At 49.7% G+C, this 27,907-nt stretch overlaps 1 protein-coding gene across 3 annotated transcripts in view; it reads left to right on the top strand.

Annotated features, from left to right (window-relative positions):
* The window catches only part of GPATCH2 (G-patch domain containing 2), a 291,695-nt gene that overhangs the window by 226,549 nt on the left and 37,239 nt on the right, over positions 1-27,907 (top strand). For all 3 annotated transcript variants that reach the window (XM_063919113.1, XM_063919114.1, XM_063919116.1), the window contains exon 8: positions 24,019-24,083. In XM_063919113.1, the coding sequence (XP_063775183.1) occupies positions 24,019-24,083 (65 nt within the window). The remainder of the gene's footprint in view (positions 1-24,018; positions 24,084-27,907) is intronic.

The following is a 27,907-nucleotide window of genomic DNA, read 5'->3' as shown; positions in this document are numbered from 1 at the left end:
TTCATGACCAGTGGAGTGCACTATATTCTCATAAATCAATGTATTATTGTTTGGATATTTAAACATGACATTTTATAGTGTTTTATATTCTGAGTGTGGGAGAGCAATCCTTCATTGCATCTGAGATAAAGGTGTCCAGCGTCATATCTGATGGGTCCGTTGTATAATGTGTGCGGAGTACAGCCTCTCAGGGGCAGAGGAAAACGTTCTCCGTCTCTTCCCATCACCTTCCAGCGTTAACCCTCTCCTCACCGCGAGCCGCGAAGAATCTACAGATCATTACTAATTATTACTCTTTCCTGACAATCTGACGCTTGTAATTTCTAAAAAGTAGTATTAATAAAAGTGCTATTGCTGAAGCTATACATAAATATAACGCCGGCCCACAGAGACGTTAAACCGAACGTTAGTGTACTATTATCCTCTTAAGTATTCTCATTCGCACCTCGTGCCTCGGTGATGTCACTAGATCCTAGACACTGGATAGGCTGACATTCTATATTAGTTTTGTCCACACAATTGCTGCCCCCGGTGTATGTAGGTGATGGGTCTATTGTATCCCAGAAGAGCAGTCAGACTGTCCCGTTATCACTGTATTCTGTTACAGGTCATGTGTTGTGGAAAACCTCTTCTGTGTCCGGGATGCGGATTTCATGCCGCCTCTTCAGGACACTGACGCCGGAATCCCAAAAGGTGGGGAATTGCCGACGGTGAGAATCCCAGGGACAGCCACGTATTCCTACTCGTGTGGTGGGACCACGGCACCACCCAAGTGGGAATATACTTCGCTCGTCACCGGGCCCAAAGTGTGCGAGAGCAACGAGACCACGAGGGGACTCACTGCCGGGATTCCTGCTGACAGGGTGCCGCTGTCAGTATAGTATCAGCCGGTCTCCGTATTTATTCCGTGTGTCCGCAGGAAACAATGTTACACTAAGGAAGATTGCTCTGGTGTCTGCAGGTGCAGCAGCGGTTACTGTCCTGTAGACTTTCGTCGTTTGCATGTCTGCAGTTGCAGCAGAGGATATTGTCCTGTAGACGTTCACTGTTCTAATGTCTGCAGGTGCAGCAGAGGTTATTGTCCTGCAGACTTTCACTGTTCTCGTGTCTGCAGGTGCAGCAGAGGTTGTTGTCCTGTACACTTTCATTGTTCCCATATCTGCAGGTACAGCAGAGGTTATTGTCCTGTAGACTTTCACTGTTCTCGTGTCTGCAGGTGCAGCAGGGGTTATTGTCCTGTAAACTTTCATTGTTCTCATGTCTGCAGGTGCAGCAGAGGTTCTTGTCCTGTACACTTTCATTGTTCTTGTGTCTGCAGGTGCAGCAGAGGTTCTTGTCCTATAGACTTTCATTGTTCTCGTGTCTGCAGGTGCAGGAGAGGTTATTGTCCTGTAGACGTTCACTGTTCTAATGTCTGCAGGTGCAGCAGAGGTTATTGTCCTGCAGACTTTCACTGTTCTCGTGTCTGCAGGTGCAGCAGAGGTTGTTGTCCTGTACACTTTCATTGTTCCCATATCTGCAGGTACAGCAGAGGTTATTGTCCTGTAGACTTTCATTGTTCTCGTGTCTGCAGGTGCAGCAGGGGTTATTGTCCTGTAAACTTTCATTGTTCTCATGTCTGCAGGTGCAGCAGAGGTTCTTGTCCTGTACACTTTCATTGTTCTTGTGTCTGCAGGTGCAGCAGAGGTTCTTGTCCTGTACACTTTCATTGTTCTCGTGTCTGCAGGTGCAGCAGAGGTTCTTGTCCTGTACACTTTCATTGTTCTCGTGTCTGCAGGTGCAGCAGGGGTTATTGTCCTATAGACTTTCATTGTTCTCGTGTCTGCAGGTGCAGGAGAGGTTATTGTCCTGTAAACTTTCATTGTTCTCGTGTCTGTAGGTGCAGCAGGGGTTATTTTCCTGTAAACTTTCATTGTTCTCATGTCTGCAGGTGCAGCAGAGGTTCTTGTCCTGTACACTTTCATTGTTCTCGTGTCTGCAGGTGCAGCAGAGGTTCTTGTCCTGTACACTTTCATTGTTCTCGTGTCTGCAGGTGCAGCAGGGGTTATTGTCCTATAGACTTTCATTGTTCTCATGTCTGCAGGTGCAGCAGAGGTTCTTGTCCTGTACACTTTCATTGTTCTCGTGTCTGCAGGTGCAGCAGGGGTTATTGTCCTATAGACTTTCATTGTTCTCGTGTCTGCAGGTGCAGGAGAGGTTATTGTCCTGTAAACTTTCATTGTTCTCGTGTCTGCAGGTGCAGCAGAGGTTATTGTCTTGTACACTTTCATTGTTCTCGTGTCTGCAGGTGCAGCGGAGGTTACTGTCCTGTAGACTCATTGTTCTCATGTCTGCAGGTGCAGCAGAGGTTATTGTCCTGTGGGCTTTCATTATTCTTGTATCTGCAGGTACAGCAGAGGTTATTGTCCTGTGGGCTTTCATTGTTCTCGTGTCTGCAGGTGCAGCAGAGGTTATTGTCCTGTAGACTGTTATTGTTCTTGTGTGTACAGGTGCAGCAGAGGTTATTGTCCTGTAGACTCATTGTTCTTGTGTCTGCAGGTGCAGCAGAGGTTATTGTCCTGTACACTTTCATTGTTCTTGTGTCTGCAGGTGCAGCAGGTGTCTGCAGGTACAGCAGAGGTTATTATCCTGTGGGCTTTCATTATTCTAGTGTCTGCAGGTGCAGCAGAGGTTATTGTCCTGTACACTTTCATTGTTCTTGTGTCTGCAGGTGCAGCAGAGGTTATTGTCCTGTACACTTTCATTGTTCTTGTGTCTGCAGGTGCAGCAGAGGTTATTGTCCTGTAGACTCATTATTCTTGTGTCTGCAGGTGCAGCAGAGGTTATTGTCCTGTACACTTTTTTCTTTTTTCCTGAGCAAATGAACATGGCTAGGAGGGGTTAAATTATACATGGTGCCACGACGCAGAAGGTTTAGCACAGCTGTGATGCAAAAAGGTCATTTTCACTTTGCCATGTTCCGTGCAGCGTAGAATACAGCAGGGGTATTAAACATGCGGCCATCCAGCTGCTGTGGAACTACACATCCCAGGATGACCTTATAGCAAAACTGTTGCTTATACCACCTGCGCTGGGCTGTATACTTGGTGCCACCAGCACTGGGCTGTATACTTGGTGCCACCTGCACTGGGCTGTATACTTGGTGCCACCTGCACTGGGTTGTATACTTGGTACCGCCTGTGCTGGGCTGTATACTTGGTGCCACCTGCGCTGGGCCGTATACTTGGTGCCACCTGCGCTGGGCTGTATACTTGGTGCCACCTGCACTGGGCCGTGTACTTGGTGCCGCCTGCGCTGGGCTGTATACTTGGTGCCGCCTGCACTGGGCCGTGTACTTGGTGCCACCTGCGCTGGGCCGTGTACTTGGTGCCGCCTGCGCTGGGCTGTATACTTGGTGCCGCCTGCGCTGGGCCGTATACTTGGTGCCACCTGCGCTGGGCCGTGTACTTGGTGCCACCTGCGCTGGGCCGTGTACTTGGTGCCGCCTGCGCTGGGCTGTATACTTGGTGCCACCTGCGCTGGGCCGTGTACTTGGTGCCGCCTGCGCTGGGCTGTATACTTGGTACCGCCTGTGCTGGGCTGTATACTTGGTGCCACCTGCGCTGGGCCGTATACTTGGTGCCACCTGCGCTGGGCTGTATACTTGGTGCCACCTGCGCTGGGCCGTGTACTTGGTGCCGCCTGCGCTGGGCTGTATACTTGGTGCCGCCTGCACTGGGCCGTGTACTTGGTGCCGCCTGCGCTGGGCCGTGTACTTGGTGCCACCTGCGCTGGGCTGTATACTTGGTGCCGCCTGCACTGGGCCGTGTACTTGGTGCCGCCTGCGCTGGGCCGTGTACTTGGTGCCGCCTGCGCTGGGCCGTGTACTTGGTGCCGCCTGCGCTGGGCTGTATACTTGGTGCCGCCTGCACTGGGCCGTGTACTTGGTGCCGCCTGCGCTGGGCCGTGTACTTGGTGCCGCCTGCGCTGGGCCGTGTACTTGGTGCCGCTTGCGTTGGGCCGTGTACTTGGTGCCGCTTGCGTTGGGCCGTGTACTTGGTGCCGCCTGCGCTGGGCCGTGTACTTGGTGCCGCCTGCGCTGGGCCGTGTACTTGGTGCCGCTTGCGCTGGGCCGTGTACTTGGTGCCGCCTGCGCTGGGCCGTGTACTTGGTGCCGCTTGCGTTTGGCCGTATACTTGGTGCCGCTTGCGCTGGGCCGTATACTTGGTGCCGCCTGCGTTGGCCCGTGTACTTGGTGCCGCCTGCGCTGGGCCGTGTACTTGGTGCCGCCTGCGCTGGGCCGTGTACTTGGTGCCGCCTGCGCTGGGCCGTGTACTTGGTACCGCTTGCGTTGGGCCGTGTACTTGGTGCCGCTTGCGTTGGGCCGTGTACTTGGTGCCGCTTGCGCTGGGCCGTATACTTGGTGCCGCTTGCGCTGGGCCGTGTACTTGGTGCCGCCTGCGTTGGCCCGTGTACTTGGTGCCGCCTGCGTTGGCCCGTGTACTTGGTGCCGCTTGCGTTGGGCCGTGTACTTGGTGCCGCCTGCGTTGGGCCGTATACTTGGTGCCGCCTGCGCTGGGCCGTATGCTTGGTGCCGCCTGCGCTGGGCCGTGTACTTGGTGCCGCCTGCGCTGGGCCGTGTACTTGGTGCCGCCTGCGCTGGGCCGTGTACTTGGTGCCGCCTGCGCTGGGCCGTATACTTGGTGCCGCTTGCGTTGGGCCGTGTACTTGGTGCCGCCTGCGTTGGGCCGTATACTTGGTGCCGCTTGCGCTGGGCCGTATACTTGGTGCCGCCTGCGTTGGGCCGTATACTTGGTGCCGCCTGCGCTGGGCCGTATACTTGGTGCCGCCTGCGCTGGGCCGTATACTTGGTGCCGCCTGCGCTGGGCCGTATACTTGGTGCCGCCTGCGCTGGGCCGTATACTTGGTGCCGCCTGCGCTGGGCCGTGTACTTGGTGCCGCTTGCGTTTGGCCGTATACTTGGTGCCGCTTGCGCTGGGCCGTATACTTGGTGCCGCCTGCGTTGGCCCGTGTACTTGGTGCCGCCTGCGCTGGGCCGTGTACTTGGTGCCGCCTGCGCTGGCCCGTGTACTTGGTGCCGCCTGCGCTGGGCCGTGTACTTGGTGCCGCTTGCGTTGGGCCGTGTACTTGGTGCCGCCTGCGTTGGGCCGTATACTTGGTGCCGCCTGCGCTGGGCCGTATGCTTGGTGCCGCCTGCGCTGGGCCGTGTACTTGGTGCCGCCTGCGCTGGGCCGTGTACTTGGTGCCGCCTGCGCTGGGCCGTGTACTTGGTGCCGCCTGCGCTGGGCCGTATACTTGGTGCCGCTTGCGTTGGGCCGTGTACTTGGTGCCGCCTGCGTTGGGCCGTATACTTGGTGCCGCTTGCGCTGGGCCGTATACTTGGTGCCGCCTGCGTTGGGCCGTATACTTGGTGCCGCCTGCGCTGGGCCGTATACTTGGTGCCGCCTGCGCTGGGCCGTATACTTGGTGCCGCCTGCGCTGGGCCGTATACTTGGTGCCGCCTGCGCTGGGCCGTATACTTGGTGCCGCCTGCGCTGGGCCGTATACTTGGTGCCGCCTGCGCTGGGCCGTGTACTTGGTGCCGCCTGCGCTGGGCCGTGTACTTGGTGCCGCCTGCGCTTGGCCGTGTACTTGGTGCCGCCTGCGCTGGGCCGTGTACTTGGTGCCGCCTGCGCTGGGCCGTGTACTTGGTGCCGCCTGCGCTGGGCCGTGTACTTGGTGCCGCCTGCGCTGGGCCGTGTACTTGGTGCCGCCTGCGCTGGGCCGTGTACTTGGTGCCGCCTGCGCTGGGCTGGGTACGATACTGCTACATGACCCAGGCTGATGCTCAGTGCTTGGTCTGAGAAGCCGCTCTCTCCAGCACGGCAGGCCCCCCCTTTCCAGACCGTACACATGGTGGTATAATAGCAGGTGTGGGCTCAGCGTCAGATGCCACCATTCTGATAATATCCTCATAAATAAAGCACAGATCATTAATACGTGAGTGTATTTGAACAGCAAAGCAATCTGACGGCTACGTCTTCATCTGTAGTATATCTTTCAGATAGAACTCCTATTGCGTAGCTTTAGCTTGTTTACAACATAGTTCTGCTGTTACACATACAGCCGGATATCATGAGGCACAATGTATCCTGACATACTGGTGGCCAGTCGCTGACCTAAGCATTGAACACATACTGTATATATTAGTGATGTGCACCGGACATTTTTCAGGTTTTGTGTTTTGGTTTTGGATTCGGTTCCGCTGCCGTGTTTTGGATTCGGACGCGTTTTGGCAAAACCTCCCTGAAAATTTTTTGTCGGATTCGGGTGTTTTTTTTACAAAAACCCCTCAAAAACAGCTTAAATTATAGAATTTGGGGGTCATTTTGATCCCATAGTATTATTAACCTCAATAACCATAATTTCCACTCATTTCCAGTCTATTCTGAACACCTCACACCTCACAATATTATTTTTAGTCCTAAAATTTGCACCGAGGTCGCTGGATGGCTAAGCTAAGCGACACAAGTGGCCGACACAAACACCTGGCCCATCTAGGAGTGGCACTGCAGTGTCAGACAGGATGGCACTTCAAAAAAAATAGTCCCCAAACAGCACATGATGCAAAGAAAAATGAAAGAAAAAAGAGAGGTGCAAGATGGAATTGTCCTTGGGCCCTCCCACCCACCCTTATGTTGTATAAACAGGACATGCACACTTTAACAAACCCATCATTTCAGCGACAGGGTCTGCCACACGACTGTGACTGAAATGACTGGTTGGTTTGGGCCCCCACCAAAAAAGAAGCAATCAATCTCTCCTTGCACAAACTGGCTCTGCAGAGGCAAGTTGTCCACCTCCTCCTCATCGTCCGATTCATCACCCCTTTCACTGTGTACATCCCCCTCCTCACAGATTATTAATTCGTCCCCACTGGAATCCACCATCTCAGGTCCCTGTGTACTTTCTGGAGGCAATTGCTGGTGAATGTCTCCACGGAGGAATTGATTATAATTCATTTTGATGAACATCATCTTCTCCACATTTTCTGGAAGTAACCTCGTACGCCGATTGCTGACAAGGTGAGCGGCGGCACTAAACACTCTTTCGGAGTACACACTGGAGGGGGGGCAACTTAGGTAGAATAAAGCCAGTTTGTGCAAGGGCCTCCAAATTGCCTCTTTTTCCTGCCAGTATACGTACAGACTGTCTGACGTGCCTACTTGGATGCGGTCACTCATATAATCCTCCACCATTCTTTCAATGGTGAGAGAATCATATGCAGTGACAGTAGACGACATGTCAGTAATCGTTGGCAGGTCCTTCAGTCCGGACCAGATGTCAGCATCAGCACTCGCTCCAGACTGCCCTGCATCACCGCCAGCACACCAGGAGACTGCGCTGAGTAATGTGATATATGACGCCTATATACTGTGTGTGACTGAGGCTGTATACGGAGCACAATGTGACTAGGACGCACCAGGAGACTGCGCTAAGTAATATGATATGTGACACCTGTATACTGTGTGTGACTGAGGCTGTATACCGAACACAATGTGACTAGGATGCACCAGGAGACTGCGCTGAGTAATGTGATATATGACACCTGTATACTGTGTGTGACTGAGGCTGTATACAGAGCACAATGTGACTAGGACGCACCAGGAGACTGCGCTGAGTAATGTGATGTGTGACACCTGTATACTGTGTGTGACTGAGGCTGTATACGGAGCACAGTGTGACTAGTACGCACCAGGAGACTGCACTGAGTAATGTGATATATGACACATATATACTGTGTGTGACTGAGGCTATATACGGAGCACAATGTGACTAGGAAGCACCAGGAGACTGCGCTGAGTAATGTGATATATGACACCTGTATACTGTGTGTGACTGAGGCTGTATACGGAGCACAATGTGACTAGGACGCACCAGGAGATTGCGCTGAGTAATGTGATATATGACACCTGTAAACTGTGTGTGACTGAGGCTGTATACGGAGCACAATGTGACTAGGACGCACCAGGAGACTGCGCTGAGTAATGTGATATGTGACACCTGTATACTGTGTGTGACTGAGGCTGTATACGGAGCACAATGTGACTAGGACGCACCAGGAGACTGCGCTGAGTAATGTGATTTGACATCTGTATACTGTGTGTGACTGAGACTGTATACGGAGCACAATGGGACTAGGACCCACCAGGAGACTGTGCTGAGTCATGTGATATGTGACACCTGTATACTGTGTGTGACTGAGGCTGTATACGGAGCACAATGGGACTAGGACGCACCAGGAGACTGCGCTGAGTAATGTGATATATGACACCTGTATACTGTGTGTGACTGAGGCTGTATACGGAGCACAATGGGACTAGGACGCACCAGGAGACTGTGCTGAGTAATGTGATATGACACCTGTATACTGTGTGTGACTGAGGCTGTATACGGAGCACAATGTGACTAGGACGCACCAGGAGACTGCGCTGAGTAATGTGATACATGACACCTGTATACTGTGTGTGACTGAGGCTGTATACAGAACACAATGGGACTAGGACGCACCAGGAGACTGCGCTGAGTAATGTGATATGACACCTGTATACTGTGTGTGACTGAGGCTGTATACGGAGCACAATGTGACTAGGACGCACCAGGAGATTGCGCTGAGTAATGTGATATATGACACCTGTAAACTGTGTGTGACTGAGGCTGTATACGGAGCACAATGTGACTAGGACGCACCAGGAGACTGCGCTGAGTAATGTGATATGTGACACCTGTATACTGTGTGTGACTGAGGCTGTATACGGAGCACAATGTGACTAGGACGCACCAGGAGACTGCGCTGAGTAATGTGATTTGACATCTGTATACTGTGTGTGACTGAGACTGTATACGGAGCACAATGGGACTAGGACCCACCAGGAGACTGTGCTGAGTCATGTGATATGTGACACCTGTATACTGTGTGTGACTGAGGCTGTATACGGAGCACAATGGGACTAGGACGCACCAGGAGACTGCGCTGAGTAATGTGATATATGACACCTGTATACTGTGTGTGACTGAGGCTGTATACGGAGCACAATGGGACTAGGACGCACCAGGAGACTGTGCTGAGTAATGTGATATGACACCTGTATACTGTGTGTGACTGAGGCTGTATACGGAGCACAATGTGACTAGGACGCACCAGGAGACTGCGCTGAGTAATGTGATACATGACACCTGTATACTGTGTGTGACTGAGGCTGTATACAGAACACAATGGGACTAGGACGCACCAGGAGACTGCGCTGAGTAATGTGATATGACACCTGTATACTGTGTGTGACTGAGGCTGTATACGGAGCACAATGTGACTAGGACGCACCAGGAGACTGCGCTGAGTAATGTGATACATGACACCTGTATACTGTGTGTGACTGAGGCTGTATACGGAGCACAATGTAACTAGGACACCCCTGGAGACTGCGCTGAGTAATGTGATATATGACACCTGTATACTGTGTGTGACTGAGGCTGTGTACAGAGCACAATGTGACTAGGACGCACCAGGAGACTGCCCTGAGTAATGTGATATATGACACCTGTATACTGTGTGTGACTGAGGCTGTATACGGAGCACAATGTGACTAGGACGCACCAGGAGACTACGCTGAGTAATGTGATATATGACACCTGTATACTGTGTGTGACTGAGGCTGTATACGGAGCAGAACAGAACTTATATTGGGATAAAGCTGTGGCTACTACATTGTAGCACTGTATACAGATTCAGAGACTCCGTCACACACAGATAATAGGATTTTAATTACCTACCGGTAAATCTTTTTCTCGTAGTCCGTAGAGGATACTGGAGTGCACGTTAGTACCATGGGGCATAGACGGGTCCACTAGGAGCTTTGGGCACTTTAAGAAATCAATAGTGTGCACTGGCTCATCCCTCTTGCCCCTCCTACCAGACTCAGTCTAGAAACTGTGCCCGAGGAGACGGACATATCTTGAGAGAAGGATTCAGAAAAAGATAGTGGTGAGATTCGAACCAGCACACACAAACAAGAAGAAAACATGATAACACAACATGAACAAGAACAGCAACAGCTGATCCAACAATAATACTTAACCAAGTAACCGTGCAGGAAACACGAAGCACTGGGCGGGCGCCCAGTAGCCTCTACGGACTCCGAGAAAAGGATTTACCGGTAGGTAATTAAAATCCTATTTTCTCTTACGTCCTAGAGGACGCTGGGGTCCACATTAGTACCATGGGGATGTACCAAAGCTCCCAAACCGGGTGGGAGAGTGCTGAGGTTCTTGCAGAACTGATTGACCAAACTGAAGGTCTTCAGAGGCCAAAGTATTGAACTTGTTGAACTTAGCAAACGTGTTCGAACCAGACCAAGTAGCTGCTCGGCAGAGTTGTAAAGCCGAGACACCCCATGCAGCCGCCCAGGAAGAACCCGCCGACCGAGTAGAGTGGGCATGAACTGATTTAGGAACTGGCAAGCCTGCCGTAGAGTAAGCATGCTGGTTAGTCAGCGTGATCCAGTGAGCAATAGACCGCTTAGAAGCAGGACACCCAATTTTCTTGGGATCATAGAGCACGAACAGCGAGTCCGATTTTCTGTGACGAGCTGTCCGTTTGACATAGATTCTCAAAGCCCTCACAACATCCAGGGACTTTGGAGTAGAAGAGGCGTCAGTAAGCAGCGGAACCACAATAGGTTGGTTGATGTATAACGCACACACCACCTTTGGAAGAAATTGCTGACGAGTTCTGAGTTCAGCTCCATACTCATGAAAAATCAAATAGGGGTTCTTGTGAGACAAGGCCCCAATTCCGAAACACGCTGTGCCGAAGCCAAGGCCAATAGCGTGACGGTTTTCCATGTAAGAAACTTTACATCCACCTCCTGTAAAGGCTCAAAACAATCCGATTGCAGAAAATGCAACACCATGTTAAGGTCCCAAGGTGTCGTGGGAGGCATAAAGGGTGGTTGGATGTGCAGAACTCCTTTCAAGAAGGTCTGAACCTCAGGAAGGGACGCCAACTGTTTCTGGAAGAAAATGAATAAGGCCGAAATCTGGACCTTTATGGAGCCCAGACGCAGACCCACATCCATACCAGACTGCAGAAAAAGCAGAAGACGACCCAGCTGAAATTCTACTACAGGAAATTTCCTGTTTTCACACCAAGAGACGTATTTTCTCCAACTCCGGGGGTAATGTTTAGACGTTACCCCTTTCCTGGCTTGGATCAAGGTAGGAATTACCTTTTCTGGAATCCCTTTCCGAGCTAGAATTTGACGCTCAACCTCCATGCTGTCAAACGTAGCTGCGGTAAGTCTTGATAGACGAATGGCCTCTGTTGTAGAAGATCCTCCCGAAGAGGCAGAGGCCATGGGTCCTCTTCCAGTAGATCTGCATACTTGGCCAAGCCGGAGCAATGAGAATTGCTTGAACCCTTTCCCTTTTTATTCTTTTCAGAATTCTTGCGATCAACGGAAGTAGTGGAAAGGCATACACCATCTGGTAGACCCACGGAGTCACTAGAGCGTCCACCGCCTGTGGGTCTCTTGACCTGGAGCATTATCGCTGGAGCTTCTTGTTGAGACGAGACGCCATCATGTCGATCTGTGGAATTCCCCACCGACGTGTCAAGCACCCGAACACTCCGGGTGGAGGTAGTGTCTGCTGAGGAAGTCTGCTTCCCAGTTGTCCACTCCCGGAATGAAGATTGCGGACAGCGCCACGGCATGTCCCTCTGCCCAAAGGAGAATCCTTGTCACCTCCGACATTGCTGCTTTGCTCTTCGTTCTGCCCTGTCTGTTTATGTACGTCACCGCCGCCACATTGTCCGACTGAACCTGGATGGCTCGATTTTGAAGAAAATGAGACGCCTTTCCGAAGGGCGTTGTATATTGCTCTTAATTCCAACACGTTGATTGGAAGAATGGCTTCCTGACTTGTCCATCTTCCTTGAAAGCGTTCCCCTTGGGTGACTGCTCCCCACCCTCTGAGGCTTGCATTGGTTAGCAGAATCCAATTTTGAATCCTGAACCTTCGGCCCTCGGTCAGGTGAGAAGACTGTAGCCACCACAGAAGAGAAATCGTGGCTCTTGGGGACAGACTGATCCTCTGGTGCATGTGTAGATGCGATTCGGACAATTTGTCCAGAAGATCCAGCTGGAAGGGTCTTGCGTGAAACCTTTCGCACTGCAGTGCCTCGTAAGAGGCTACCATCTTTCCCAGGAGGCGAATGCACAGATGTACCGATATCCGGGGCGGCCGTAGGACGTCCCTTACCATTGACTGAATTACCAATGCCTTTTCCAGAGGAAGGACCACTTTCTGTACCTCCGTATCCAGTATCATCCCTAGGAACGAAAGCCTCCATTTGGTTCCAGGTGAGATTTCGGCAGATTCAGAATCCACCTGTGATCCTGGAGTAGTCGTGTGAAGAGGGTAATGCTGTGTAATAACCTTTCCCTAGACGGTGCTTTTATCAGTTGATCGTCCAGGTACGGAATTATGTTCACTCCCTGTTTGCGGAGGAGAAACATCATCTCCGCCATAACCTTGGTAATCACCCTTGGTGCCGTGGAGAGCCTAAAGGGTAGGGCCTGGAACTGGTAGTGACGGTCCTGCAACGCAAACCTTAGATAAGCTTGATGAGGCGGCCAAATTGGAATATGAAGGTACGCATCCTTGATATCCAGAGACACTAGGAATTCTCCCTCCTCCAGACCTGAGATCACCACTCTCAGCAACTCCCTCTTGAATTTTAACACCGTAAATATGGGTTTAGTGACTTGAGGTTTAAAATGGGTCTTACCGAACCATCCGGTTTCGGTACCACAAACAGGTTGGAATGGAAACCCTTGTTTCTCTGACGTCCTAGTGGATGCTGGGTACTCCGTAAGGACCATGGGGAATAGACGGGCTCCGCAGGAGACTGGGCACTCTTTAAAGAAAGATTAGGTACTATATCTGGTGTGCACTGGCTCCTCCCTCTATGCCCCTCCTCCAGACCTCAGTTAGAATCTGTGCCCGGCTCGAGCTGGTTGCACACTAGGGGCTCTCCTGAGCTTCTAGTAAAGAAAGTATTTATTAGGTTTTTTATTTTCAGTGAGATCTGCTGGCAACAGACTCACTGCTACGAGGGACTTAGGGGAGAGAAGCGAACCTACCTGCTTGCAGCTAGCTTGAGCTTCTAGGCTACTGGACACCATTAGCTCCAGAGGGATCGAACACAGGCCCAGCCTCGGTCGTCCGGTCCCGGAGCCGCGCCACCGTCCCCCTTGCAGAGCCAGAAGCAAGAAGAACGTCCTGGAAATCGGCGGCTGAAGACTCCGGTCTTCATTAAGGTAGCGCACAGCACTGTAGCTGTGCGCCATTGCTCCCTATGCACACCACATACTCCGGTCACTGATAGGGGGGGGGGCGCCCTGGGCTGCAATTAGAGTACATGGCAAACAGCACATAATATAGTCTGATAAACTATATATGTGCAAGAATCCCCCGCCATAATATAAATAAAAAGAGCGGGAGAAGTCCGCCGTGAAGGGGGCGGGGCTATCTCCCTCAGCACACTGGCGCCATTTCCTCTTCACAGCTCCGCTGGAAGACAGCTCCCCAGGCTCTCCCCTGCAGTTTCCAGGCTCAAAGGGTAAAAAAGAGAGGGGGGCACTAAATTTAGGCGCAAAACTGTATTGTATAGCTGCTATAGGGAAAATCACTTTGTGTTAGTGTAAATCCCTGATTATATAGCGCTGTGGTGTGTGCTGGCATACTCTCTCTCTGTCTCCCCAAAGGACTTTGTGGGGTCCTGTCCTCAGTCAGAGCATTCCCTGTGTGTGTGCGGTGTGTCGGTACGGCTGTGTCGACATGTTTGATGAGGAGGCTTATGTGGAGGCGGAGCAGGTGCCGATAAATGTGATGTCACCCCTGCGGGGTCGACACCAGAGTGGATGGATATGTGGAAGGTTTTACACGACAGTGTCAACTCCTTGCATAAAAGGTTCGATGACACAACAGCTGTGGGACAGCCGGCTTCTCAGCCAGTGCCTGCCCAGGCGTCTCAAAGGCCATCAGGGGCTCAAAAACGCCCGCTACCTCAGATGGCAGACACAGAGTCTGACTCCAGTGTCGACGAGGACGAGACTAATGTACATTCCACTAGGGCCATCCGTTGCATGATTATGGCAATGAAAAATGTGTTGCACATTTCTGACATTAACCCAGGTACCACTAAAAAGGGTATTATGTTTGGGAGAAAAAGCAACCAGTGGTTTTTCCCCCATCAGATGAGTTGAATGAAGTGTGTGAAGAAGCGTGGGCTTCCCCTGATAAGAAACTAGTAATTTCTAAAAAGTTACTGATGGCGTACCCTTTCCTACCAGAGGACAGGTTACGTTGGGAGACATCCCCGAGGGTGGATAAAGCGCTCACACGCTTGTCAAAAAAGGTGGCACTGCCGTCTCAGGATACGGCCGCCTTAAAGGAGCCTGCGGATAGAAAGCAGGAGGCTATCCTGAAGTCTGTATATACACACTCGGGTACTATACTGAGACCTGCAATTGCTTCAGCTTGGATGTGTAGTGCTGCAGCAGCTTGGTCCGATACCCTGTCTGAAAATATTGATACCCTCGACAGGGATACGATTTTGCTAACCATAGAGCATATTAAAGACGTAGTCTTATATATGAGAGATGCACAGAGGGATATTTGCCGGCTGGCATCTAGAATTAATGCAATGTCCATTTCTGCCAGGAGAGTATTATGGACTCGGCAGTGGACAGGTGATGCGGATTCTAAAAGGCACATGGAGGTTTTGCCTTACAAGGGTGAGGAATTGTTTGGGGATGGTCTCTCGGACCTCGTTTCCACAGCAACAGCTGGGAAGTCGACATTTTTACCTCAGGTTCCCTCACAGCCTAAGAAAGCACCGTATTATCAGGTACAGTCCTTTCGGCCCCAGAAAGGCAAGCGGGTTAAAGGCGCGTCCTTTCTGCCCAGAGGCAGGGGTAGAGGGAAAAAGCTGCACCATACAGCCAGTTCCCAAGAACAAAAATCCTCCCCTGCTTCCACTAAATCCACCGCATGACGCTGGGGCTCCACTGGTGGAGCCAGGTGTGGTGGGGGCCCGTCTCCGGAACTTCAGCGACTGGTGGGTTCGCTCACAGGTGGATCCCTGGGTTCTACAAGTGGTATCTCAGGGATACAAGCTGGAATTCGAGACGTCTCCCCCTCGCCGTTACCTCAAATCAGCCTTGCCAGCTACTCCCCAGGACAGGGAGGTAGTGCTGGCGGCAATTCACAAGCTGTACCTCCAGCAGGTGATAATAAAAGTTCCCCTCCTTCAACAGGGACGGGGTTACTATTCCACAATGTTTGTGGTACCGAAACCAGACGGTTCGGTGAGACCCATTCTAAATTTGAAATCCTTGAACACTTATATAAGGAAGTTCAAGTTCAAAATGGAATCGCTCAGGGCGGTTATTGCAAGCCTGGAAGAGGGGGATTACATGGTATCACTGGACATCAAGGATGCTTACCTACATGTACCCATTTACCCACCTCACCAGGTGTACCTCCGTTTTGTGGTACAGGACTACCATTACCAATTCCAGACGTTGCCGTTTGGTCTGTCCACGGCACCGAGGGTATTTACCAAAGTAATGGCCGAAATGATGATACTCCTTCGAAAGAAGGGAGTTATAATTATCCCGTACTTGGACGATCTCCTTATAAAGGCGAGGTCCAGGGAGCAGTTGTTGGTCGGAGTAGCACTATCTTAGGAAGTGCTACAACAGCACGGCTGGATTCTGAATATTCCAAAGTCGCAGCTGGTTCCTACGACGCGTCTGCTGTTCCTGGGTATGATTCTTGACACAGAACAGAAGAAGGTGTTTCTCCCGGAGGAGAAGGCCAAGGAGTTGTCATCTCTGGTCAGAGACCTCCTGAAAACAAAACAGGTGTCGGTGCATCACTGCACGCGAGTCCTGGGAAAAATGGTAGCTTCTTACTAGGCAATTCCATTCAGCAGGTTCCATGCAAGGATCTTTCAGTGAGATCTGTTAGACAAGTGGTCCGGATCGCATCGTCAGATGCATCGGCTGATCACCCTGTCCCCGAGGGCCAGGGTGTCTCTGCTGTGGTGGCTGCAGAGTGCTCATCTTCTCGAGGGCCGTAGATTCGGCATACAGGACTGGGTCCTGGTGACCACGGATGCAAGCCTCCGAGGTTGGGGGGCAGTCACTCGGGGAAGAAACTTCCAAGGACAATGGTTGAGTCAGGAGGCTTCCCTACATATAAATATTCTGGAACTAAGGGCCATTTACAATGTCCTGAGTCAGGCAAAACCCCTGCTTCAAAACCAGCCGGTGCTGATTCAGTCAGACAACATCACGGCGGTCGCCCATGTAAACCGACAGGGCGGCACAAGAAGCAGGATGGCGATGGCAGAAGCCACAAGGATTCTCCGATGGGCGGAAAATCACGTGATAGCACTGTCAGCAGTGTTCATTCCGGGAGTGGACAACTGGGAAGCAGACTTCCTCAGCAGGCACGACCTCCACCCGGGAGAGTGGGGACTTCATCCAGAAGTCTTCCAGCTAATTGTAAATCGTTGGGAAAGGCCACAGGTGGACATGATGGTGTCCCGCCTCAACAAAAAGCTAAAAAGATATTGCGCCAGGTCAAGGGACCCTCAGGCGATAGCTGTGGACGCTCTAGTGACACCGTGGGTGTACCAGTCGGTTTATGTGTTCCCTCCTCTTCCTCTCATACCAAAGGTGCTGAGGATAATAAGAAAGAGAGGAGTAAGAACTATACTCATCGTTCCGGATTGGCCAAGAAGGTCTTTGTACCCGGAACTACAAGAAATTATCTCAGAGGACCCTTGGCCTCTGCCTCTCAGACAGGACCTGCTACAGCAGGGGCCCTGTGTGTTCCAAGACTTACCGCGGCTGCGTTTGACGGCATGGCGGTTGAACGCCGCATCCTGATGGAAAAGGGCATTCCGGTTGAAGTCATTCCTACGCTGATAAAAGCTAGGAAGGATGTGACAGCAAAACATTATCACCGCATATGGCGAAAATATGTTGCTTGGTGTGAGGCTATGAAGGCCCCCACAGAAGAATTTCAGCTGGGTCGATTTCTACACTTCCTACAGTCAGGAGTGACTATGTGCCTAAAATTGGGATCCATTAAAGTCCAGATTTCGGCCCTGTCTATCTTCTTTCAAAAAGAACTGGCTTCACTGCCTGAAGTTCAGACGTTTGTTAAGGGAGTGCTGCATATTCAGCCCCCTTTTGTGCCCCCAGTGGCACCTTGGGATCTCAACGTTGTTTTGGATTTCCTAAAATCACATTGGTTTGAGCCACTTCAGACCGTAGAGTTGAAATATCTCACGTGGAAAGTGGTCATGCTTTTGGCCTTGGCTTCGGCTAGGCGGGTGTCAGAATTGGCGGCTTTGTCCTGTAAAAGCCCCTATCTGATTTTCCATATGGACAGGGCAGAATTGAGGACTCGTCCCCAATTTCTCCCTAAGGTGGTATCAGCGTTTCATTTGAACCAACCTATTGTGGTGCCTGCGGCTACTCGGGACTTGGATACTTCCAAGTTGCTGGACGTAGTCCGTGCCCTGAAAATCTATGTTTCCAGGACGGCTAGAGTCAGAAAGACTGACTCGCTGTTTATCCTGCAGGCACCCAACAAGCTGGGTGCTCCTGCTTCTAAGCAGACTATTGCTCGCTGGATCTGTTCCATGATTCAACTTGCACATTCTGCGGCTGGACTGCTGCATCCTAAATCAGTAAAAGCCCATTCCACAAGGAAGGTGGGCTCTTCTTGGGCGGCTGCCCGAGGGGTCTCTGCTTTACAACTTTGCCGAGCTGCTACCTGGTCGGGATCAAACACGTTTGCAAAATTCTACAAGTTTGATACCTTGGCTGAGGAGGACCTTGAGTTTGCTCATTCGGTGCTGCAGAGTCATCCGCACTCTCCCGCCCGTTTGGGAGCTTTGGTATAATCCCCATGGTCCTTACGGAGTTCCCAGCATCCACTAGGACGTCAGAGAAAATAAGAATTTACTCACCGGTAATTCTATTTCTCGTAGTCCGTAGTGGATGCTGGGAGCCCGTCCCAAGTGCGGATTGTCTGCAATACTTGTATATAGTTATTGTTATGAGCCATCTGTTCAGTGAGGCTCAGTTGTTATTCATACTGTTAACTGGGTATAGTTATCGCGAGTTATACGGTGTGGCTGGTATGAGTCTTACCCTGGATTCCAAATCCTTTCCTTGTAGTCTCATCTCTTCCGGGCACAGTTTCCCTAACTGAGGTCTGGAGGAGGGGCATAGAGGGAGGAGCCAGTGCACACCAGATATAGTACCTAATCTTTCTTTAAAGAGTGCCCAGTCTCCTGCGGAGCCCGTCTATTCCCCATGGTCCTTACGGAGTACCCAGCATCCACTACGGACTACGAGAAATAGAATTACCGGTGAGTAAATTCTTATTTTTGTAGGTGAATTGGAATAATGACCTGAGTGTGTACCAGTTTTTGAATTGCTGCTTGTAAGGTCATACTTGCTTCGGGTGAAGCTAGTAAGCCGGATTTGAAGAATGTATGAGGTGGGAGTTCCTGAAACTCCAGTGTGTAGTACTGGACGATAAGATCTCTTACCCAGGGGTCAGGCATGAGGTGGCCCATACGTGATTGAAATATCGTAACCGGGCTCCCACCTGCCTGTTGACCAGGCAGTGCGGTCCACCGTCATGCTGAAGGCCTTGCGGAAGAACCGGAGGTCTGATCCTGTGAGACTGTATTTGCAGGTTTTCTGGCCTTACCTCTATTGCCCTTGAAGGCAGTAGAAGAGCCTTTGGCCTTACCTTTAACCTTTGCTGTCCGAAAGGACTGCAACGTTGGTCCAGAATAGCCAGGGGAGCTGCGGAAGGAAGATATGTAGACTTACCCGCTGTAGCCTTGGATACCCATGTATCCAGTTCATCTCCAAAAAGGGCTTCACCTGTGAAAGGTAGGCTTTCCACGCCCTTCCTGGAATCCACATCCGCAGTCCACTTGCGTAGCCACAAGCCCCTACGTGCTGACACTGCCATGGCAGTGGTGCGTGTGTTGAGCAAACCAATTTCCTTTATGGCCTCCACCATAAAGTTAACAGAGTCCTGTATATGCTGTAGTAGTAAATCTCCCCCTGGGACAAGGAATCTAATCCGTCAATTAGATTACCAGACCATTTTTCAATGGCCCTAGTGATCCATGCACAAGCTATAGTGGGTCTCTGGGCCATCCCCACAGCTGTGTACAGAGACTTGAGTGTGGTCTCAATCTTGTGGTTTGCGGCATCCTTCAAGGAAGCTGCCCCAGGGACAGGTAAAATAATCTTACGAGACGGCCTAGAAACCGACGCGTCAACTATCGGGTTTTCACATTTTTTTTCTATCGTTCTGAGGAAACGGGAAGGATGTGAGTAACCGTTTTGGAATCAGAAACTTCCTGTCAGGATTAACCCAAGTTGCTTCAAAAAGGGAATTTAATTCCTTGGAAGCAGGAAAAATAGCAGAGGATTTCTTTTTTACATTATAAAGGATTCCTCATCGACCTCTGACACCTTATCAGGAATGTGCAGGACCTCTCTAATAGTTTTTTATCAGGGCCTGTATTCCCTGTGACAGTTGCATCCATCCCTCCCGAGTCCACCTCACCCTCCTCTGGGTCTGATACATCATCATCATCATCGGTATCAGCCTGCATGATTTGGGCCAGAGTACGCATCTGTGGAGAAATGCCAGGGGTCTGAGACGCTGGAATGACCACTGAATCTCTATTCATCAGGTCATCAACAGATTGCCTTAAGTATTGCGTCTCCTTCTCATTTTGGGTAATTTATGTGAAATATTCGAAATAATTCCTTTTAATGAATCTAACCATACTGGTTCAGATCCACTAGCCTGAGAATGTGCACTATCCCGAGTACACTGTAGTGATCCCCCCGATTGAGAAAAGCACTCTGCTGTACATGATACACACTCCTTAGACATGATAATGCAAAAGAGCGCACACACACATGTAGAGCTGAATAGGTTAAAAGCACGGTTAACCCACACAGAGCCCTTCTAGGGAGACACCGAGAAATGGCGCCAGCCACACAGCGCCCCTATAGCTAAGGTATAGACCTAGCTGGATCGCCAACTAAAAACCCTTGATAGGGTTTAGTATACCAAATTATTGCAGCCCCCCTCCACACCCCCCCTTTGCTATGACCCCCTGGTACCACTGAGGTGCTTTGGAGTCCGCGTGGAGGAGCTGCACCGTCCAGTCAGGCTGCCTGTGTAACTCGCAGAAAGGAAATGGTGCTGGTGAACCGCTAGTGAAGGCACCGCCCCCTTAATGGCCTTCCCGCTTTTATGCTGGCTGAGGTAACTTGAATTAAAAGGGTTACCTTGGGTTAGAACCCCTGTAAACAGTGCCAAATGTGGGTAATAAGCATGGCTTCAGCCGCCCCTCACACCGGTCACTGCAGTGTCCCTGAAGCCGGAGCGCAGCGTGCGTGCAGTACAGCGCTCTACCCTCATGCTGCCGTTACAGCTGGCGACCCGATAACCGGGACGCCGGCCACCTACTCATCACTCTTCTGTCTTCTGGCTGTGTTAGGGTGTGGTGGTGTGCTGCGGGTCTGTACGCTCGCCGTGGTGGTGTTAACGAATAGTTCCCCTCAGGAGTTCCGTGTCCTGTCAGCGGGGATCGGGACCATTAACCATGTAGGAGGTTGGGCCTTTCCCCCCTCTCCCCCCCCCCCCCCTTCCCCTAAGTCCCACGGAGCACGCAGGCTGGTGCCGTCCAGACCTGTCTGAAAATAACAAACAGAAAATAAATGTAGAAAACTCCTAAGAGCACCCCTAGCTGTGACCGGCTCCTCTGGGCACATTTTCTTAACTGAGCCTGGTAGGAGGGGCATAGAGGGAGGAGTCAGCCCACACTCTCAAACTCTTAAAGTGCCCATTGCTCCTAGTGGACCCGTCTATACCCCATGGTACTAATGTGGACACCAGTATCCTCTAGGACGTAAGAGAAATACAAGTGTCCTATTACTAGTAGCATTGCATTGCTGGTCAGGCACATTTTCTGCAAAAAATGACGCCCGATGCTAGATGATTTTCACGTGACCTGGGGTGACACACGCGCGCACACACGCACACACGCACACACACGCACACACACGCACACACACACACACACACACACACACACAACAAACACACACACAGTAGCAGTATGTAAAGGTAGGTGGCACCACCATACTGTGATGCCTTGGAAATGCCCAGACCTGCCAGGCTACTCATAGGAAGGCAATGTGAATTATTGAAGTTAGAATGGGGCACGATAGTGGGCGCCTGACTGATGGGAAATAATTTCCTGAAATTGAGCGCACATTAAACATTCCTCTCAGTGTCGTGTGTTCAGTGACTACCTCATGGAAGGCGTTACCATCCACTGTGGACAGCACAATGGCCGACCACGGGTGCGTAATGATTGTGACCAGTGGCCAGAATTGTTCTTGGTAACAGACAAGCAACACTGGCTCACATCACATCCACATTCTATGCAGGCGGTACCAGACACATATGGGGGCAGAAGACCCACCAGAGTGCCCCTGTTACACTACAACACCTGACTGGCAACATATGGTGTGGTCTGATGTGTCACTGTTCCAGTTATTTCGGGCAGATGGCAGGGTTCGGGTGTGGCGTAGACCCCAACTGTCAACAAGGCACCGTGCAGGCTGGTGGTGGTTCCATAATAGCGTGGGGTGTATTCATGTGACATGGGTTGGTCCGCCTGAACATGTCATCGGCTGGTAACTGCTGTGTTCCAGTACTTGGTGACCATGTGCAACCCATCATGTATCCCGACAACAATGAAATATTCCAGCAGTATAATGCAGTGTCATCTGTCCCATGTTGTCCAGAAGTGGTTCGAGGAGCATTCTGGAGAGTTTTGGTGAATGGTGTGGCCGCCATGTTTACCCAACATAAACCCAATTGAGCATTTATGGGACATGGTGGAGGCATCTATTTGTGTCCAAGATCCTGCACCTACAAATATGAGGGAGATGTGGGAAGCTATCCAGATGGCATGGGTCAACATCTCTCCAGAGGTGTTCCACACAACGGTCAGCCATAACATTAAATTATCTCCTTACAATGGCACCTGTCAGGGACATATTAGGCAGCAAGCAAACAGTTCTTTAGGTTGATGTGTTGGGAGAATATGGGCAAACATATGGATCTGATTGACTTTAACAAGGTTCAAATTGTGATGGTTAGACGACTGGGTAAGAGCATCTCCAAAGTGGCAGGTCTTCCAGTGGTTATGGTCTACCAAAAGTGGTCCAAGGAAGTATAACCAGTGAACAAGCAACAGGGCCATGGGCCGGCCAGGTCCATAGATGTACGCTGAGATTGAAGGCTATCCCGTCTGGTCCTGTCCCACAGAACAGCTGCTGTAGCGCAGATTACAGAAACCGCTAATGCTGGCTCTGTAGAAAGGTGTCGGAACACGGTGTATTGCAGCTTGCTGCGTAGCTTCTGTCAGACATCGCTGCTCCGTGCGTTTTCACGTTGCTCTTTGTTTGCACAAGATTCCAGCACGCATGCACCCGTTTACGACTTCAGACACACAGTGCGGCACAGGAACACACCATGTTGTACTTTAGTTGCACGTGCAATCGGCTAGATAGCGGAAGACGCGCCTATTTTCACGGATGCGTCCAATTCAGAATCAGGCGAATTTGGATTTGTGGGCAAAATCTTTCTCCATGTTTTTACCAAACTTCTCCATGTCTGACCGTTGTTGGCAGCAGATGGCGCCTTCATGATGCCAACTTTCTTACGTCTACGCCTAAAAGGACATTCAATGACTGTCTTGTACATAACTTTGTTTGGAAAGCTCTGACTTACGATGATACGATCTTGTGAATGTTGTCAGTCTTGTGATATTTATTTAAAACAATATCTGATTGTCTGTTACCTATGAACATCCTGAGACGTCCTATAAGATGAGCCCGAAGTGCATTCATTTGTGCATCCATTATCGGGGATGAGACGGCGTCTACTAATGCCCTTGGATTTGACTGTCGATGTAACTTTGGGGAGATTGACTGTGACACGGAGTCCTCTCATCAGGAGATGGATACTTGTACGCCGCATCGTCTCCAAGTATCGCTGTCTGTGTTATCGCCGTGGTTTATCTACTCGTCTGTATGGAGACCATCTACGTATTTCTGTGAGGTTATGTGACAACACCTCCGTCTTCCATGAGATGACTAATGGCGGGGTATTTTGTTCTGTTATATCATTTGACCAGTCGCAGAATCAAATCATCCTGTCTATCGGAAAGTATATATAGTCATGGATCAATGCTGTCCCTAACCGTATATAAAATACCATGTTATTTACCTAAACAGAAACATTTCTGCTATCCAGGATTGGATCATGTCCTAATAACACAGGAATATAAATATTGTACACCGCTGCAGTATTCATCGCTGATCATCGTGCGGAATAGCTGCAACACCCTACGTTATATGATTAGTACATATCAGTCTGATTACACCGTGCTTTCAGGCAAGGTTATTACATTATCAGGCGAACAGTGCTGTAGTACTGTATTCTGCCCGGGGTATTAAAAGAAATAACACTACCTACTGCTATAAACATGGCTGCGGCGCCCCAGCGCAGATGTAAAGCAGTACAATGTAGTAAGCCATTGCAGGAGGAGACGCGGCACACCAATACAATGAGCCCTGCTGTGAGGACGCCTGCGTGCAATGGAGAGATCCGGCAATAAATATTGGTCAAATGTCTATGTACTAACATCCAATATTTTTTGTTGGTATCTTTAAACTCGCACTGTATACTATACGGCTCTGCATATGCTCCGCTAATGCTACAGTATGGTTCTGCTGTGTAATGCCTTAATATTGTGTATCTTACTCTCTCCAGCTTCTACGCGAGACGCGTTCAGATCGGGGCCACAAGAAAAACTGCTCAGTGAAAACCGCCAGCAGGTGAGACCTGTGCACCCGTCGCCACTAGCAACGTCAGATACAGCAGCGTGCCGCACATGACTGCTATAGCATAGATATTGCTGATGATTGACATATATATGGATGGCTGAATACACCATGTGGCTATGTATGTATTAGTAGGTAGGTGTTTGTATGTGTATATGTAGAATCCAACGTCTGCTGGCACTCCTGCTCCGGAGCCCAGACAGATACATACAGCTTCCAAACCAAAGACTGCACTCAGGAGACCTGTAAATGCAGAAAGACACATATTGCCCATACATCAATGTTTTGGGGGTATTGACCCATCGTCAGGACGGGATGTAGTTGCTTTACCGACGACGGAATCCCAACCGCTTACAAGGTCGGCAAAATAGTGTTATTATATCATAAAGGTAGGGGCAGAAGTGTGGGGACGTGCCATACAGTGCCTAGTGCTTACCCTATACAGGAGTGTATGTGCCCATCTGTATAGCGGGTGTGGTTACCAGGTGCTCCTCCTGCCGTCCGGTGCAGATGGAGCGGGGTAAAGTGCTCATATAGAGACAAAGAGTAATAGCCACATAGGGGGTCATTCCGAGTTGTTCGCTCATTATTTTTTTTCGCTACGGAGCGATTAGTCGCAAACTGCGCATGCGCAATGTTCGCAGTGCGCCTGCGCCAAGTAAATTAGCACAAAAGTTTGGTATTTTACTTACGGCGTAACAAAGTTTTTTCATCGTTCTGGTGATCGTAGTGTGATTGACAGGAAGTGGGGGTTTCTGGGCGGAAACTGGCCGTTTTATGGGAGTGTGCGGAAAAACGCTGGCGTTTCTGGGAAAAACGCGGGAGTGTCTGAAGAAACGGGGGAGTGTCTGGGCGAACGCTGGGTGTGTTTGTGACGTCAAACCAGGAACGAAACTGACTGAACTGATCGCAGTGTAGGAGTAAGTCTCTAGCTACTCGGAAACTGCTAAGAAATTTCGATTCGTTATTCTGCTAATCTTTCGTTCGCAATTCTGCTAAGCTAAGATACACTCCCAGAGGGTGGCGGCTTATCGTGTGCAATGCTGCTTAAAGCAGCTAGCGAGCGAACAACTCGGAATGAGGGCCATAGTGTAGTACTGAGAAACAACATACACTTTATTAAACACACGACCTGGTTACCGAGTGGTACACCCTCTTATTGATTTGCTGTCATTGGCCATTGCCAGTAATTCTCCGCCTTGGTTGTTCCTGATTCTGGGATTATAGGGAAGGTATAGTGAGTGCAGCCTGGCTGCCTGTATGTGCACTGTTTCTGGGTTCGGGGGGAGAGGCTGTGTCCTGCAGGCCGGCCGGGATAAAGGGGGTCTCCCTGCTGACCTCTCCTGTGCAACTGCTGGCACACATACTATGTTACTATCAATCCTAAAAAGTTTTTTAAATACATAAATGGTAAAAGGTTAAAAAAGGAGAATATAGGTCCATTAAAAGATGAATTAGGAGATTTGATAAATGATGACGAAATAAAAGCGGAAATACTGAACAAATTCTTTACATCAGTATTCACCAGTGAAGAACTGATGGTGGGAGTAGAGCATAACAATTGTGACAGTAATGATTCATGGTTAGATACTTGTTTAAGCGAAGAAGTAGTCCGGGAGAGACTAAGCAAAATTAAGATTAATAAATCACCTGGTCCTGATGGACTTCACCCGAGGGTTCTTATGGAGCTTACTTCACAACTAGCACGAACCCTATACTTGATTTTCAATAGTTCAATTAGATCAGGCATGGTACCGAAAGATTGGCGTATAGCTGAGGTTTTTCCATTATTTAAAAAGGGATCCAAAAATCTTTCGGGAAACTACTGACCAGTTAGTTTAACATCTATAGTGGGGAAAATATTGGAAGGAATTCTAAGGGACGGCATACAGGAGTTTCCACAGGATTATTAGTAAGAACCAGCATGGGTTTGTGAGGGACAGGTCATGTCAGACTAACTTAATTAGCTTCTACGAGGAAGTGAGCAATAATCTTGATCAAGGAAAAGCAGTGGATGTGGTCTTCCTAGATTTTGCAAAAGCCTTCGATACAGTTCCTCACAGGAGACTGATGATCAAATTAAAGGAGATTGGCCTAGGAAAAACTATTTGCACATGGATAAGCAGCTGGTTGGATAGCAGGGTACAGCGAGTAGTGGTCAATGGGAAGTCCTCAACCTGGTCCCCAGTAGTCAGCGGAATACCACAAGGGTCCATACTCGGACCACTACTGTTCAACATATTTATCAATGACCTAGAAATAGGCCTGGAAAGCACAGTGTCAATCTTTGCAGATGGTACTAAACTGTGTAAGGTAATTAATTCAGAATTGGATGTGGAGTCCTTGCAGAATGATCTATCTAAACTTGAACTCTGGGCGTCTAAATGGAAAATGAGGTTCAATACAGACAAATGCAAGGTTATGCATTTTGGGACTAAAAACAAACTTGCATCCTACATATTAAATGGGGAACGCCTAGGGGAAACAGAGCTGGAAAAAGATTTGGGGGTATTCATTTATAATAGGCTTAATAACCGTACACAATGTCAAAACACAGTAAAGAAGGCAAGTAAGGTGCCCGCGTGCATAAAATGGGGAATTGAGACAAGGGAATCGGATGTAATTATGCCGCTGTATAAGGCATTGGTACGTCCGCACCTGGAATATTGTGTTCAGTTTTGGGCACCATTGTATAAAAAAAGACATCAGTGAACTCAAGTGTTCAAAGGCGAGCTACTAAATTGATTAAAGGCCTAGAAGGACTGGACTATAAGGAAAGACTTACTAGGCTGAATATGTATAGACTAGAAAAGAGGCGCCTAAGAGGAGATATTATTAAGATCTTCAAATATGTAAAGGGACATCATAAAGAGTTATCTGAGGAATTATTTATTAAAAGAACACAGTTTAGGACACGTGGGCACTCGCTGCGACTGGAGGAGAGAAAGTTCCGAACGCAACGGAGGAAAGGGTTCTTCACTGTTAGGGCAATCAGGATGTGGAATTCCCTGCCAGGGAAGGTGGTAATGGCGGACTCTGTAATTGGATTTAAAAAAGGAATGGATAAATTTCTGAATGAAAAAGCTATCCAAGGTTATAATACTTAAAATATCAACGTGGTTAATCCGGGGGTAACATGAGTTATAGTAGCTAACTAGTCATAAAACATTATTTAGCAAGTATGTAGAATCATCACAACTTAAAACAGGTTGAACACGATGGGCAATTTGCCTCTATTCAACCTCAAATACTATGTTACATTGGCAGCGTTACACATTATATGTGTGTATTCCATGGCCCTGTAACGTAAAAGGCTTGTGCGTCAGCGTTTAGGGTCGTACATGTTTTGTCCTGGTTAGAGAACCCATGTGAGCCAGTTATCAGTGGTTGGTATCAAACTGTTAGTAGAAGGAGTACTCACATTGATGAAATGACACTGGGAATAATCTGTGTGTGTTTTATGTGTAATGAGTGATGGGATGTCTGGGGAAGCTGGTGACTGGGATGGATTGACGTCCAGTCTATAATCTGCATGCATGCGCACAGCTTTGTGACACAGTATTTGTGCTCGGGCTGAGGGGTGGGTGGGGATGCTCCGTGTAATGTAGCGGGCTCAGCGTTGCGCCTAGTTTTGTGGAGCAGTGGAAAATCAGTATATCATTTTGCGCAGTGTGATTGCTAAATAACAATTTAAATTCAGAATCCTCATATTACAAATGAGACAGCGACTCCGGTGCCTGGCAAGCGTTCTATCTCTGTTTTGTGTAATAACACGGTTCCTGCACAACTTTGTGTCTCCCACATAACACACATTGTGC

The sequence above is a fragment of the Pseudophryne corroboree genome, chromosome 4 (genome assembly GCF_028390025.1).
Source record: "Pseudophryne corroboree isolate aPseCor3 chromosome 4, aPseCor3.hap2, whole genome shotgun sequence".
Taxonomy (NCBI): domain Eukaryota; kingdom Metazoa; phylum Chordata; class Amphibia; order Anura; family Myobatrachidae; genus Pseudophryne; species Pseudophryne corroboree.
Note: the sequence above shows the minus strand (reverse complement) of the source record. Positions and strands in the feature narration are given on the sequence as shown.